The 14,876-nt window shown below is 39.2% G+C and overlaps 1 protein-coding gene across 1 annotated transcript in view; it reads left to right on the forward strand.

The window, feature by feature from the left end:
- The first annotated feature begins 283 nt into the window (after positions 1-283).
- The window catches only part of KMO (kynurenine 3-monooxygenase), a 33,141-nt gene continuing 18,548 nt past the window's right edge, over positions 284-14,876 (forward strand). The window contains exons 1-4 of the mRNA XM_012930191.2: positions 284-664; positions 9,155-9,224; positions 9,587-9,684; positions 11,075-11,164. Coding sequence (XP_012785645.2) covers positions 611-664; positions 9,155-9,224; positions 9,587-9,684; positions 11,075-11,164 — 312 coding nt within the window. The 5' untranslated portion in view covers positions 284-610. The remainder of the gene's footprint in view (positions 665-9,154; positions 9,225-9,586; positions 9,685-11,074; positions 11,165-14,876) is intronic.

The raw sequence follows: 14,876 nt of genomic DNA on the forward strand, positions 1-14,876 counted from the left end.
GTTGATGTACAAATTAGAGTCTAAATTTCCTGGCACACAGAAAAATAAAAAGAGAAAACAGAAAAAAAAATAAAGCATGTTCAATTGTTTACCCAATTTAAAATCTTGCCCAGGGAACTATTAAGAGTCGGCTGACAGAGAGCATAAATATACCCAAATATGTCTGTTAGAGAATTCGTGAGAATCCTTCAGGGTGAATTCCTGTTTGATCTTTATCACCTCACTGTGTAAGAGAAGATTCTTCAGAGGATGAAAGTCTCACCACCAACCATGAATGAAAACGAAACTAGGAGCACATCCTATAGCAAAAGAAGAACCAAGCCACTAGGCTGCTGTGCAGACTCTTCATCTTACACGCAAAACACAGTGTCTTCACTTGGCAGGATTTTTCAAACCGAAGTCCCTTCTATGTTAAAGCTGAGTTGCTCACACTTAAGGGTACTAATGAGTTAAATGCTATTACTGAAAATTGGCCCTGACCAAAGACTGTTTTCTGGGTCACAAGTGGGCTGAGCTTTGGGCAACGTTAAGCCTGGGAGAAACCAGAGTGTGGAGAAGCCAGCCCCAACGAGAAGAAGAGACAACTGCCGTGACCAACGCTTCTGTGGCTATGGACTCCTCTGACTTGCCAAGGAAAAAAGTAGCTGTCATTGGTGGTGGTCTGGTAAGAATTTATTCAGATCTATTATTCCTGTGAAAGATTCAATAGATGATATTTCTAATAATTATTGTTTTTCACTTGTGCAATTGGTTAATTTTCTGGTGAAAATATTTCTAATATTGGGATAGATCTAGTTGAAACATGCTGTTAATATGTTCTTTTTCTAGGAAAGATATTCCACATACATTAACTAGCAAGTTGTCCTGTTTTCTCTCATCATTTTGGTCTAACAGCTCTTGAAAATGAAAACTGAAGATGGCTAAATTTACTTTGGTCATCCTAATTGGCTGTGTTTTTCAAAATAGGTATTTGTCTTAATAGTCACCTTGAAACATTTGTCCCACTTTGGTTAATAACTCATTTTATGCTGTCTAGTGATATGAGAGGTCAAAACAGATGAGGTTATTGTAAAATTCCATGGAATGTTCACTAGTTGTTAAGTGATTGAGCAGTTGGGAATAAAATGTTGGGCCTTATCCTACAGCTAGCAAGATACAAGAAACGTATAAGCAGGTGTGAAAAGAATTGATCCTTAGCTTTCATGTGTGAGTGGCAAAGCTAATTCTGCTTAATGTTGGGACTGCCTCAAGGAAGCTAAATTTTTTCCCTCCTTTCAGTTGGGCCTGTTTTAGAAAAAAAAAAAATATTCCAAATAGTCAAAAGTGTGATCAATTTGTTCTCCCCTTTGGTCAGATTAGCAGGCTTTTAAGTCCTATGTATCCATTGATTCATTTACTTGATGAAAGGGTGTTGAGAGGCTTACACAGTTCTAGACTGCATGTATATTGGTATATTATATGCCACGAATGTGTTTATATACTACATGCTAGTTTTGTCTTCTGCCTTTCTGGGTCTGCTGTCTGGGTCACTGTAGATGACATACGTTGTCATTGCTTCATACTGGGCTTCTGGCCAGTTCTTTCCCATCAAAATGTTGCACAAAGTGAGAGTTCACATAGTCTACAAAATCTTACTGAGTGCTTGCTCTATGTAAACATTATTTTAGGTAATAGGGACAAAAGGTAGGCATTCTAAGGAGGAGGTGGAGGAAACTTCGTAACAGATGAAAGTCAAAATATTGACGAAATTTAAAAAATATTCATTCAATAGGATGGTTCAAGAAGGTTATATTCATTACACAGAGGCAAAACTTATTGTCTTACACATCTTCTTGCTGGTTTTTTTTCATTGTTCTCATTCTTCACTTCTCCATGGGCAATATCCTAATATATTGTCTAACATATTCAGACTGTCTCCTGGTTTCTAGGATTTAAAAAAATGCAAAAGTTGAGAATCTTTTTTTTTTAGAAGTTCTTAGGATATGACGAACTTGCCTTAATTCATGATAGATCACTGTATCTAGTGAATTTGTTCTTGCTTCTGTTGTAGTGGTGATCTGGTCCTGGTTCGACCAGTTGATTTCCTTTCTTTGAAAATATTCCTGAGCCAAAAAACCAGGAATTGAACCTAAGAGAAATCAAGAGATAACTGCATGAATATTTACTGAGAAGCTAACCATAATCATAAATTGGAGAAAGTTTAAATATTGAAGCAAAGCATGGAAAAAAGATGTTTAATAATGTTAACTTAAATATTTCAAAAACTCACTGTATTGAAACCATTCATGAGATAATATCATTAGCAATGTAATCCTTTCCAGGATTACTTTACAAAACAATTTGGCAAACAAATCACATTTCAGACCCAAATGAGTTCCATAGGTATAATTTACCAATTCTAACACCTTAGAAGGCAGGAAAACACCTGCCTTTCAAAAAACTACTGTACAAATAACCTTGTTTTGTGTGGGGACTTTCAAAGAACAATGATAAACCCGAGAAGTAAAAAACAGCGTGGGCATTTAAGCTAGCAGCTAATTCCTGGCTTGCACGCCTTGCTCTGACCCTGGGTTGACTCCAGCTTCACTCCACACAGACCCTGAGAGGCAGCTGTGCTGATTCAAGTGACACCTGTCACTCACATGGGGGGCGAGTGGTATGACCGGGTCAGCCCCAAGTACTGAGGACATTCGGAAAGTGAACCAATGGATAGGAGCTCGTTCTCAGTGTCTCTCCCTCTCTTTCTCTCTTCCTTCCTCTCTCTTCCCTGAGTCTTTCCTCACTCTCCCCCATAAGTTAAATATTTTAAATTTCGAATAAACAAAGGCTACCTGGTCTAACCTGTACAGGTGCCTTTAACCCATGTCTTAAATTCAGATTCCTTGCTATTCAGAAATACTGAGAAATGTTGACCACTATTTTGAGTGTTCCCAGGTATTATGCAAATGATTAGCATCAAAAAGCATTAGCTCAGTGATGACTATAGCTATCTAAGCCCTCACTTTTTGGCAGAATCCAACAGCCTTGAATAAAAGCACTAATAAATATTGCAGGATCAGCTGTTTCCTGCTGTTGTCATAGGAATGCACTCTTCTAGAATATATCCTGAAACTACGTTTTAGGGTACTGCTGAAGCAATTCTGTCCCTCATGGTGAGAAGCAATGCTAACACAGTGTCTTTTGTGATACATTCTTCCTCTGTTTGACCCAGAAAACTTGGCAATTGAGAGATATTGGTTTTATTTTTAAGTTTTTATTTAAAGGAGAGTGAGATTGAGAGAGAAAATTTCCATCCCTTAGCTTTACTTCCTCAGATACCTGCAACAATCATATCTGGGCCAAGTTGAAGCTTGGAGCAGTTCCACCGGTCTCCCATGCGGGAGGCTCCCGGCATACACACTAGCAGGTAACTGGATAGGCGGTGGAGGAGGTTGAGCCTAAGCACTCACATATTTGATTTGGCATCCCAAGTGGCAGATATTCCGGCTGTGCCAGAGTGCTTGGCCCTGAAACCAAATCCTTTCTAAGAACTGAAATAAATAGCATCCAGAATTTTCACTTTCCCCAAAATAAACATCCTCAACACAATAAACCATCAAGTGTCTCATAACCTTAGGTTGAGGTCTATATGGATAAAGTTTGGTTCAAGGAATTTTTTTTTATTTCTTGCAAGTATCAACCAGAGATACCATTAAAAACCAAAATTACAATTCACCTTTATTACTGTTGTTATTATTTTGTTAATGGTAAAATGAAACTGTAACTCTGTTTACTCTTGCTTCCTACTCCCTAGACCCAGAGCCTCTTAAGAAAATTTCTCCTCACAGGTAGAATGGATTTTTCATGACAATAAAAATCATTCTGAATCTGTCCAACATCAGCATATACCTTTTATCTGACCCTGTGAACCTTCCTCAATTGATTTCATAGTTATTACTGATATTCCAATTCCTCCCCCCAAACAAGTTTTCTTCCGTCAGTCTTACTATGTAGCAATAGGCTACTTCAAAAATGCCAAATCTGGGCTACATGCAAACCCACAACAAAGCCCTCAGAAATTAATGTTACCACAAATCCTTTGACTCTTTTTGAGACGCTTTGTGGTTATTCAAGAAAGCAAGGGTAAAAGCCAAGCAGAGTTCTGCTAATTTCTCTCCCAAATAATTCCAGATCTTCCCCGTTCCCCCTTCTCTGCTTTCTGATTCCTACTTTTCTCTGCCCTAGCAATCAAGAGCTAATTAAGCAGATAAAAAGAGAATATGCCTCTCAATAGTTGCTGGAGTTTTGGCTCCTTTCACTTCAACTTTCCCTTTAATGGGTAATCTCATTATTGCAATTTTATCAAAAGAAATGAATGCACACCATGTAATTGTTTATAATGCTAAAAGAATAACTTGAAAAATTAAATATGGTTGCATTTCAGGTAATTAAATGTGATGAAGCTATGAGTGTTTTAGTAAAGATAGTTGCATAGGGTACCCTGGTTAAAGTCCTCACCTTGCATGTGCCAGGATCCCATATTGGCACTGGTTCTAATCCCAGTGGCCCTGCTTGTGCTCCAGCTCCCTGCTTGTAGCCTAGGGAAGCAATGAAGAGTGACCCAAAGCCTTAGGATCCTGCATCCATGTGGGAGACCTGAAAGAAGCTTCTGGCTCCTGGTTTCAGGTCAGCTCAGCTCTGGCCATTGCAGCTACGGGAGTGAATCAACAGATGGAAGATCTTCCTCTCTGTATATCTGACTCTCCAATAAAAAAATAAATCTTAAAAAAAAAAGATAGTTGCATGAAAATATATAGCAGTATTTTATAATAAATAGCATGTGTCTTATATACTCAGAAAATATTAAGACTAATTGCTTCTGCTGTTAATATAATTCATCAAAAAACAGTAAAACAAGAACAAGTCATCTGACGTCCGTTTCCGGGGATAGCTAGCTGTAACGTGACATTTACCTTCAATAGATAGAGATTGGAGCAGCAGTAGTCCTGGTAAGAGGTAAGTAGGGGAAAAAACAAAACAGAAAGATGTGCATAGATCTGTTTTGAGAAAGATTCCAGAGGAACAACTAGTAGACTTCAGTGCCATATTAACTGTAAACTGTTAAGAAAATATGGACATGAAATATTATTTGAGCTCTTGTAGATGGATGTATCAGAGGGAAAATTGCTGTTTTCCAAAATATGAAATTCAGAAGAAGGAAAATGTTTATAAAACATAAATAGCAGGGAAAGAAGGAAGAAGGATGAGAGTATGTTGAATTTTAAATATATCGACCAAGTCACCAAGGTGAACAAGTTCAGCAGTGAGAGATGGAGTTCAGGAGAAAGATAGGAGTTAAATAAAAGTTGCAAATGAGTGTCCTCTAGAGTGTCTGTGGAATCGCATGGGACAGGCACTTTATCACACCTTTGAAAGAAGGGAAATTGAGACCTCTGCTTGGCTAGTAGAGAGCAGGAGCAAGTGGTACAGATGAGAAAATTCAGGTGATGTTTAAATTAAAACAAACTTGGTATGATCGTTCATAGCAAAACACAAGGACATTTTTGTGTGCTCATTACAAGTAGAGCTAAAATAATTCTTCTCATTACATTGATATTTTTAAAAGACTTATTTACTTGAAAGGCAGACTCACATACTGAGGGAGAAAGAGAAAGAGCAGAAGGAAAAGAGAGAAAGAGAAAAAGATCGTCCGTCTGCTGCTTCATTCCTCAAACAACTGTAACAGTCAGGGCTGGGCCAGGTCAAAGCCTGGGGCCACAACGCTGGGTCTCCTGCATGTTGGCAGGATTTTCAGGTACCTGAGCCATTATTTGTTTCCCATGTGCATTAGCAAGAAGTCATATCAGAAGTGGAACAAGGAGGAACAATAAGCATCCCAAGTGGTAGCTTAACTCACTGTTCTAAAATATCTGCCCCCTCATTACACTGATGTACTTAAATGATGATTATTATTACTTTTTAAAGTTTACTCACTTGAATTATTTTCAAGGCAGAAAAAAAGAGAGATAGAGATCCCTCATCCGCTGGTTCACTCACTAGGTTACCACAATGGTTAGGGCTATGACAGACCAGTGAGAAGCTGGGAACACAATTCAGGCTTCCAGTGTGAATGGCAGGAACCCAACTACTTGAGCCTTCACCTACTGCCTTCCAGGGTACACATTTGCAGGGACTGGAAGCTGAAGCAAAGCCAGGACTTGAACCTGGAAATTTTATTTCCATTTGAAAAACAGAGCTACGGGGAGAAGGAAAGGGAGAGAGAGAGAGAGTGAGAGAGAGAGAATGAATCTTCCATCTGCTGGTTCATTTCTCAAATGGCCACAATGTCCAGAGCTGTGCTGATTCAAAGCCAGGAGCCTCCTCTGGGTCTGCCACATGGGTGCAGGGACCCAGGGACTGCAGCCACCCTCTGTTGTCATCCCTGTCATAAGAAAGCTGTATCATAAGTGGAGCAACTGGGACTAGAACTAACGACCATACTGGATGCAGGCGCTCAGGTGGAGGCTTAGCTTATGTTGCTACAGCGCTTTCCCCTCCCAAGCAGTATTTTAACTACTTTGTCAATTGCTGACTCGCAAAGATCAAATTCCTCAGATTGTAGTCCGTGACTAAATACAGATTTCAGGAGGAATAAATCAACTTTTAAAAAGTCAAATGACAAATAAGAAACACTTATTGTTCACAGGGAATGTTCTATATGGGCTTCATCAAGTAAAAAATCATTGATAGAGTGTTCAGTATGACATTTCAGATTAATTGCAAGTGCATTACACAAAGAAACATAAAACACACTAAACTTTATAATCACAATCCCCTTTCATAATAGGCTCAGCATTTGTAAACTTCAGGTATGCTTTTCTAATGGTCATTTGCCACTCAGAGCCATCACTGCTGGATGGGATCACATGGTAAACTAATAAAATACATCAGCTGAGCTTATGAGAAGTATTTCAAAATATTCACATAAAATTTAAGTTTTTAATTGATAAGTAAGGTGTCAATGTAATGGACTAACAAAGGGTCAAAGTACGTGTTGTTTAACGAGGGAAGTTTAAGGAGACAGAAGAAAAAATTGCAGAAGCAGACTTGGGTTAATTCCATAATTATGTAATTAGGGAATCTCTTAAGAACTCTTATATATAATCAGGTTAATATCATAAATTTTCTCTGCTGTGTGATAATTAAAATATACTACAGGGACCAGCACAGAGGTGTAGTGGGCTGGTCTGTCACCTGTGTGCCAGCATCTTACATGGGTTAGTATCCCACTCCAGGGAAAGCAACAGAGGACAGATCAAGTCCTTGGATCCTTGCACCGATATGAGAAACCCAGAAGCTCCTGACACCCTCATTTGGGTAGGTCAAGCTCCGGTCATTGTGGCCAGTTAGGGAATGAGTCAGGGGATGGAAAATTTCTGTTTCTGCTTATCCCTCTCTGTAATTCTGACTTTGAAGTAAAATAAATAAAACTTCAAAAAATATGTATGTATATAGTGCAAAAAATGTATAAGAAGGAAATAGACATCTTTTTATTTCGTTGTCGGTTTAGCCCGTGTCTGTATTTTTGTAGAGCAGCGGTCCTTCTGCTCTTTGCTTGTTGCACATCATGGCTGGTGGTGCATTAAACCTGTGATTATACAGTAAGCTGAAAGTACATTGTTGCAAAAAATTAAAGGACAAAAAAGAAAGGAAGGAGAGGGTATTGGTGGAGAGAAAGTACGGCTATCTTCTCAGATTTTTATCTATGAAATCTGTTTTCTTTCTTTAAATTTTTTTTAATTGAAAAGCGAAAAAGAGAAGTTGCTAATGTAATTTTAAATTTACAAATAATTTTGTGATATAAGAAGTTTACTTCAAACAAGTATAGATCCCTTTGCCGATCATGTCCTGAACAGAAACTGTCTTATCTCTAGGAAGACTCAATCTCAAGACCTGGCACTGTGGAATCGGGTTTATTCTCCCAGGTGTCTGCTGTTGCCCGGTTTCCCCCTCATCTCACTACCCTCCTTCCCTATTTATACTCAGGAACCCAGCTGTGTTGTAACCAAGAGTTTGTGGTGGGCTTCCAGTGGTTCACAAACCACATTTTGTTTCCATTTATGTCTTAGTCTTCTTAGAATTTTGTTTTTACAGCAAAACGACTAAAAATGGCACTGACAGTTATTCTCAATTAAACATGTTTTTACAGAAAGTACAATGGGAAATAGACTTACAGTCCCGTGACGACAGTGTCAGCCTAATTCCTAACCCTTCAGATTAAGCCAGTTACACATCGGAGCTGCCCTTGTGGCTTTAGGCATTTCTTACATGGCATCCTCCAGGTTCTTATTCTTCTTGCATTACAACTGCACCCAAAAGGTAGAAAGTAGGAAGATCAGATTTCAGAAGATCATGTAGAACAAAATATGTTATTCCAGGCATTTTTGAAAAAATACCACATTCTTCGAGGCAAAATTAATCCTTTTCTCTATAATTCTCTTTTTCTCTCTCTCCCTCTTGCATGTTCCCTTTCTTTTACACTTGTTTTCCCTTTACGGCCAAGAGTTATTTTGCAAGGAGTATTAAAACTTATATGCACACAGAACACTGGGTGTTGGGGCCAGCACAGTGCTTGTTGTAGCAGGCTAATTCTCCATCTGCAGTGCTGGCATCCCATGTAGACACCAGTTTGTTTCCTGGCTGCTCCACTTTCAAGCCAGCTCCCCCCTTATAACCCGGGAAAAGCAATGAAGGATGGCTCAAGGTTTTGGGTCCATGCACCCACTTGGGAGATCTGGAAGAAACTCCTAGCTTCTAGCTTAGAGCAGGCCTACCTCTGGCCATTACAGCCACTTGGGGAATGAACCAGCAGATGGAAGATCTGGGGCTGGCAACAGCCAACTTTTTGACTAGAATAGCAGTTATAAGGATGAGAATGCTATAAAGTTCTCCTTTCAAATTATTCCGTTAGGTATATGCATGATTTGTGTTTTCTCTAAAACTGTACCATTTAATCTTGAATTAATCTTACTATTTTTGCAACGAGTTCTAACAATGACTGATTAATGTGACAGATGAAGTTAGTAAATATAGCTATGTATATTCTTGTTGCCACTAAACTTCCCTATATTGTAGAATCAGATAAAGACATGAAAAAAATTGTTCTTGTTCCTAGGTTGGATCATTAAATGCATGCTTCCTTGCAAAGAGAAATTTCCAGGTTGATGTTTATGAAGCTAGGGAAGGTAAGTCTGTAGTGACATGTAGGTACGGCTTTGATTCTTGGACCTCTATTTCTTTAGAATATTTTTTAATAAGGAAGGGCTTTTTAATAAAAGAAAAAATGTAAGAAGTGCTAAATTTAATTTAATTCAGATTTACTAGTATTATCTGTTATGGAATTTTAAAAACTTATTTATATAAAGTGAACAATTTTTATGTATTTCACAACACAGATTTAGGAGCTATTGTCTGTTTCTAAGAAATGGTAACACAATCTTCTAATTTGGTTCTGAATGCACCAATTGCTCAGGTGTGCTATTACTATGTCTGTCTTACACTGGGATATAGAGTTGTGTGTAACACATGTTTGCTGTCAATGTTTTAGATATGCGAGTGGCTAAATTTGCACGTGGAAGAAGCATTAACTTGGCCCTTTCTTACAGAGGGCGACAAGCCTTGAAAGCCATTGGCCTGGAAGATCAGGTATTCTGTTGATACATTTTCCTTATGCAAAGCAATACCTGAAGGTTTGCAATAGTCATATTGTCTGTATTTCAACTTGGTTTGATGCTATTTACCACCAAGCCCTTCTGCATTAAAAACTCATTCTATAAAGGTTTTTTTTTGAAGTTTGTTCAACATTTGCTACATGAAGCACTTGGGAGTTGGGGCAACCCAAGCACAGAAAGAAGACGCTGTAGCCTCCTCTGATGACCACTTTGCCTCTGAGTTCTCACTGGGTGACAGGTCTCTGGCTACAGACAGTGATTGTTGGCATGCCAGGACAAGAGGAAACACATAGACTCCATTTTGATTATCTGTTTACAGAGGTCCATAAACTCTTATCTACAATTCTGTGTTCCCCCAAAGCCTTGAAAATATAGAGCTTTCCATCCCCCGTTTGGCAGCAAAATTTCACCTGATGTGAGAGTTTTCATGTCCCCCACCAACTCAGACTTAGCATGAATTTGTTTTGCTGTAGAAATATTTTGCTTAGCTATGGAGTAGTTCTCCAGATGTACTGAGTGTCATATGATATATAGTATACATACAAATACTGCTTCTCTATAAGTTATAATTAAAATCTGATAGCTGAAGCCATCAAGCCCTGCAGGTTTGGATAAGATGCTGCAGGCTTAATGGATTTTTCCTCATGTGGGCTGTTGTGAAACTCTTCACTGTTTATTGTATGTGCATTCCTCCATTCTTATTACAAATAGGAGCAGTCATGGGCAAAAAAAAAAAAAATCTGGTGCTGGTATTGTGGCAAAGTGGATAAAGCCGTTGCCTGCAAGGCTGGCACTCCATATTGGATGCTGGTTCAAGTACCACCTGCTCTGCTACTGACCTAGCTTCCTGCTAGTGGGAAGGTAGTGGAAGATGGCCCAAGTATTTGGACCCTGAGCCCAATTAGAAGACCCAGATAAAGCTCTTGGCTCCTGGCTTCAGCATGGCTCAGCCCGGCCATTGTGGCCATTTGGGGAATGAACCAGTGGGTGGGAAATTCTCTCTCTCTCTCTCTTCTATCCCCAACCCCCTGCACCGTGTGACTCTTTCAAATAAATAAATAAATCTTTAAAAATAAAACACTTGGCACTAGATTTTAGCAGCCTTAGGTTTTATTCTTCATGATGCCACTTTACTATCATGAGAAAAACTGATCTCTTGAGCAATAAACCACTTTCTTCAATGTGTAATATTTGATTTAGAGCAAATAAACTTTAAATCCAAAATGCAAAAACAATGTGATGGCCTTTTGGGATTTCTAAATGTTTTGGGAAACTATTTGCAAACCTTATTCTAATATCAGTATTTATATTTGTATGACGTCATGTTATAGTAATTGAAATCAACATCTCTGGTTTTCTTTCAGATTGTATCCCAAGGTGTTCCCATGAGAGCAAGAATGATTCACTCTCTTTCTGGAAAAAAATCTGCAATTCCCTATGGGACAAAGTCACAGGTAGATTTATTCTGGAGATGGTTGGTTGTGCATGGATTATTACTGACCTAATGCTGATAATGTGCTGCTTATTTGAAAGTACCTCTTTCTGTATAGTTCTGTTTCTGACATTGTCTGCTTCATGCTAGACCCCAGGAACATTTACACTAGGTAGCAAGTTAATTCGTAAGAGGTACTCAAAATAGGGCCCAGGATAGTCAGGAAAAACTGGCTGTTATTCTCCTATTTGGCCATTTCTTGCCTCTATGTTTTGCTCTTGCTGCCTGGTTGCTTAAGATACCCTTTCCCTTTATCTCCTCTTCAATGAGATCAAAAAGGTCAAGCAGGTTATTTGTTGTCAAGTGTAATGTACAAACACAACACTACAGGGTTTGAGGTGTTGTTGGCTTCCTACAACCCATTTGCTCCAAATGCTTATAATTTATAGAATTGTTTTGAAATGCTTTCACAACTTCATGATTGCTAATATAGCAAATGAGAAATGATGAGATAGAGTTTATGAACAAAAGTTATATTGTTTTGCAGTTTCTTATCTTTCACCTAACAATGTTCAGAGCTGGGTAAAACATATGCTTTTATCTAATTAAACCTTCTGAGTTTGTTTCCTTGAGGGAGAATGAATGTGTCAAACATCCATTAATAAGAAAAATACTCCTACTGGTCTTCTCTGTATCCAACAGTGCCTCATGTTGTTTAGAACAGAGCCCAGTGAGGTTCCTGTACTCCCGAGTTCCCACCCTGGGTAGATCAACAGTATTTCTCAGACTCCCTGGAATCCTGCTAAAATGCAGTCTGCCTCTGCAGGGTTGGGGTACAGACTGAGGTTTTACATCTCTTAACAAATTTCCCATGTGGTTTCTAGCCTGCTGGTCTTAGGACCACACACTTTGGAAAGCAAGAAATAAAATGTATGTGTTTGTGGGTGCAAGCTCATTGTTGATCTTGGGGTGATAAATAGGACTTAAATGTAAGACATTCCAATAAGTAAGGGCTTTGGGGGTGGGGATAGGATCAAAATGTTCTTTTCAATGACTTTTTTTTTTTTTTTAATTTATTATTTTTTTTTTTTATTTTTTGTTTTTTAAGACTTATTTTATTTTTATTACAAAGTCAGATATACTGAGAGGAGGAGGGATAGAGAGGAAGTGGAGCTGCCGGGATTAGAACCAGCGGCCATATGGGATCAAGGCAAGGACCTTAGCCACTAGGCCACGCTGCCGAGCCCCTTTTCAATGACTTTTAAAAAATAGTAACAGTGCTAAACCAGCTCACAACAGACAGGCCAAGAGATAGGAGTTGAAAGAATGCTCAAAGGCACAAGAACCACAAGCAAGCCCACACAAACACACCTTGTGAGTTATTACCTAGTGTGCAGTTACCATTGAATAACAAACTCACACATCAAGTAAACATAGCGTCTCGTTTGGGTTTTTGAGTCCTCTGATGTTGATGTAGTCTCAAGTGATTGACCAAGAATGTAGTGACCCAGGAACACTCTGCGAATAACTTCTCACATCTAAGGCGAACACACACAACTGCTGCAGCTGCACCTGCAAGTTGGCACTCACTTAACTCTAACAGAAAAGCCTATTAATTGAGTGTTAATGCTATGAAAGCAACAGTCAGCAGCCCAATACCAGAGATAGACCATGATTTTTGAAACTCAACAAGTAACTTTCTTATGTTAGCGTTACGGATGCTAAACTGATTACAGATGCTAAGCCATTCTTTCTGAGAGAAATTTCAGGTTACTGAATTGGCCCAATTTAAGCTGGGTGCTTCAAAAAAGACAAATGTCTCCCCTTAAAAGACTGGTAACATTTGCACATTCAAGTAAAATACAATCTGTGAATACAAAATGTTTCACTCAAAGCTCCTGAGCTCACAGAGAAGTTTGCAAACTGGTCTGGATAGTAGGGATCAAGTTCGTTGTGGAAAGCTCTCAGTTGATCTCAGGAGAGATCGGCTAAAAAATACTGACTCAGAAAAGGAAGAGATTTCATTCAGAGAAGACTTCATAGAGGAAGTAAGATTTCAGACAGCCAATTGGCTTAAATATTGACAGTGAAGTAGAATTGTCCTAATCAAATCTGTGAAGCAGAGCCTTTACCCCTAATGCCTTAGATGCAGGCTATCAGGACTCAGTAACTTTTCCTTAACTTGTAGTTCCTCTAGTAAAGATCCACCCATGAAGTTGAGAGAGTGATGTAAGGTAATGCCACAGCCCAGATCCTAAATCATAAGGATTCAAATTGCTCCCCCTAGTTAACTTCTCAGTGTTAATCTCTATTCTGACAGCTTGGTAGAAACTCATGGGCAGAGAGCAAAGTAATACCCAGTCTTCTCTCAAACCCAGGAGATGGGTAACTACCTTTGCCATTGCCAAGAAAACATGCTGACCTCCTCAATGACCAATCAAAGGAAGGCCACATGCACTGTGGACCAACCAGCAGCACACACAAGAGCTGATTATATGCTGCTCATCCCCAACCTTGAACCACAAGATTGTACTGCCTGTAACCCCTCTGGAAGTTGAGGAATTGCGTTCTGGAGGCCAGACTCCCTGCTCTGCACTTAGCAATCAATACCAACCCAGTGTCAGCGATTGGCTAGTTGCATTTTGGGCAAACAGACCAAATTTTGAGGGTTCTGTAGCAACTCTTCCAATCAGTTGTGGACTATTCTGTAATTTGGGGATCAAGATATGGAAGGAAGTTGGGGGAACATCAAATTTCTAAGAAATTAATGTGCTGAGTCTGTGTTACTGGAAAATGATGTGTAAAGGCACCTGAGCATCACAGCAAACATGAATCACTGCTCCAACTGTCTTAACAGGAAACAGGCTGCATGACTCATATGAGAGTAATATTCAGGAAGAAATAAAGCAGAAAGTATATTTCTCATAGGGAAGTTGCCTGCCAAGCATGCTACAGGAAACCTGGGCAGTACTGTTTGGTTACCTTTTTATCTTTGTTTAAATACAGAGACTCGAAGTAATCAGAATCACAGTAGTGGTAGCCATCACCATCCTCTTGTATTAACATGGGATTGCTGGAGAAGGTCAGATATGGAGCCAATAAGCAAAAAGCAAAGAATGACTCCATATCAGAAAAGCCAGAAAAGGGGAACGAGGGATTCTACACTGCATTCTGTCTGTCTGCCTGTCTGTCTGTGTGTGAGATTTTCATGAGTGCTAATAGGAGTACCCACTCTGGGTCCTTTCAATACATTTTAAGGAAAAGGAAATTATGCTTTCCACATCGTTACTGCTGTGCCTCAATTCTTAACAATCAAGTTAATGCTAAATATACCCCTAAATTATAGTTTTTGCATCATGAATTGCCCTTTTCAATCAAACATGGAGTCCTTTGTGCCTTATAAAATCCATATAAGATTGCTTTGAACTTTCCAGTTCCACAGCTTATGGAGGTTCAAAGTCATCTCAGAAACAACATGCAGAAGATGCTGGCACTTTCTGAAGACTTTCAGGTGACAGAACAGTCACTTAGTGAGGTACACAAACAATTCAGAATCTCTGACATGTAAGACTTGACCTCCCAAATCCTTTCTGAGCCCTCTTTTGATCTCAGTCCTTCATCAGTTGGTTCCCTAGCCCTTTCTCCTGTGTGATTCCCAGGTCCTTCCTGCCTTGCTTGCTGTTTCCAGGGTCCCCTTCAAGTTGTTCTGGAAACTGTTAAAAATCTCCTCAAAC

This window comes from Ochotona princeps, chromosome 10 (assembly GCF_030435755.1).
Source record: "Ochotona princeps isolate mOchPri1 chromosome 10, mOchPri1.hap1, whole genome shotgun sequence".
NCBI lineage: Eukaryota > Metazoa > Chordata > Mammalia > Lagomorpha > Ochotonidae > Ochotona > Ochotona princeps.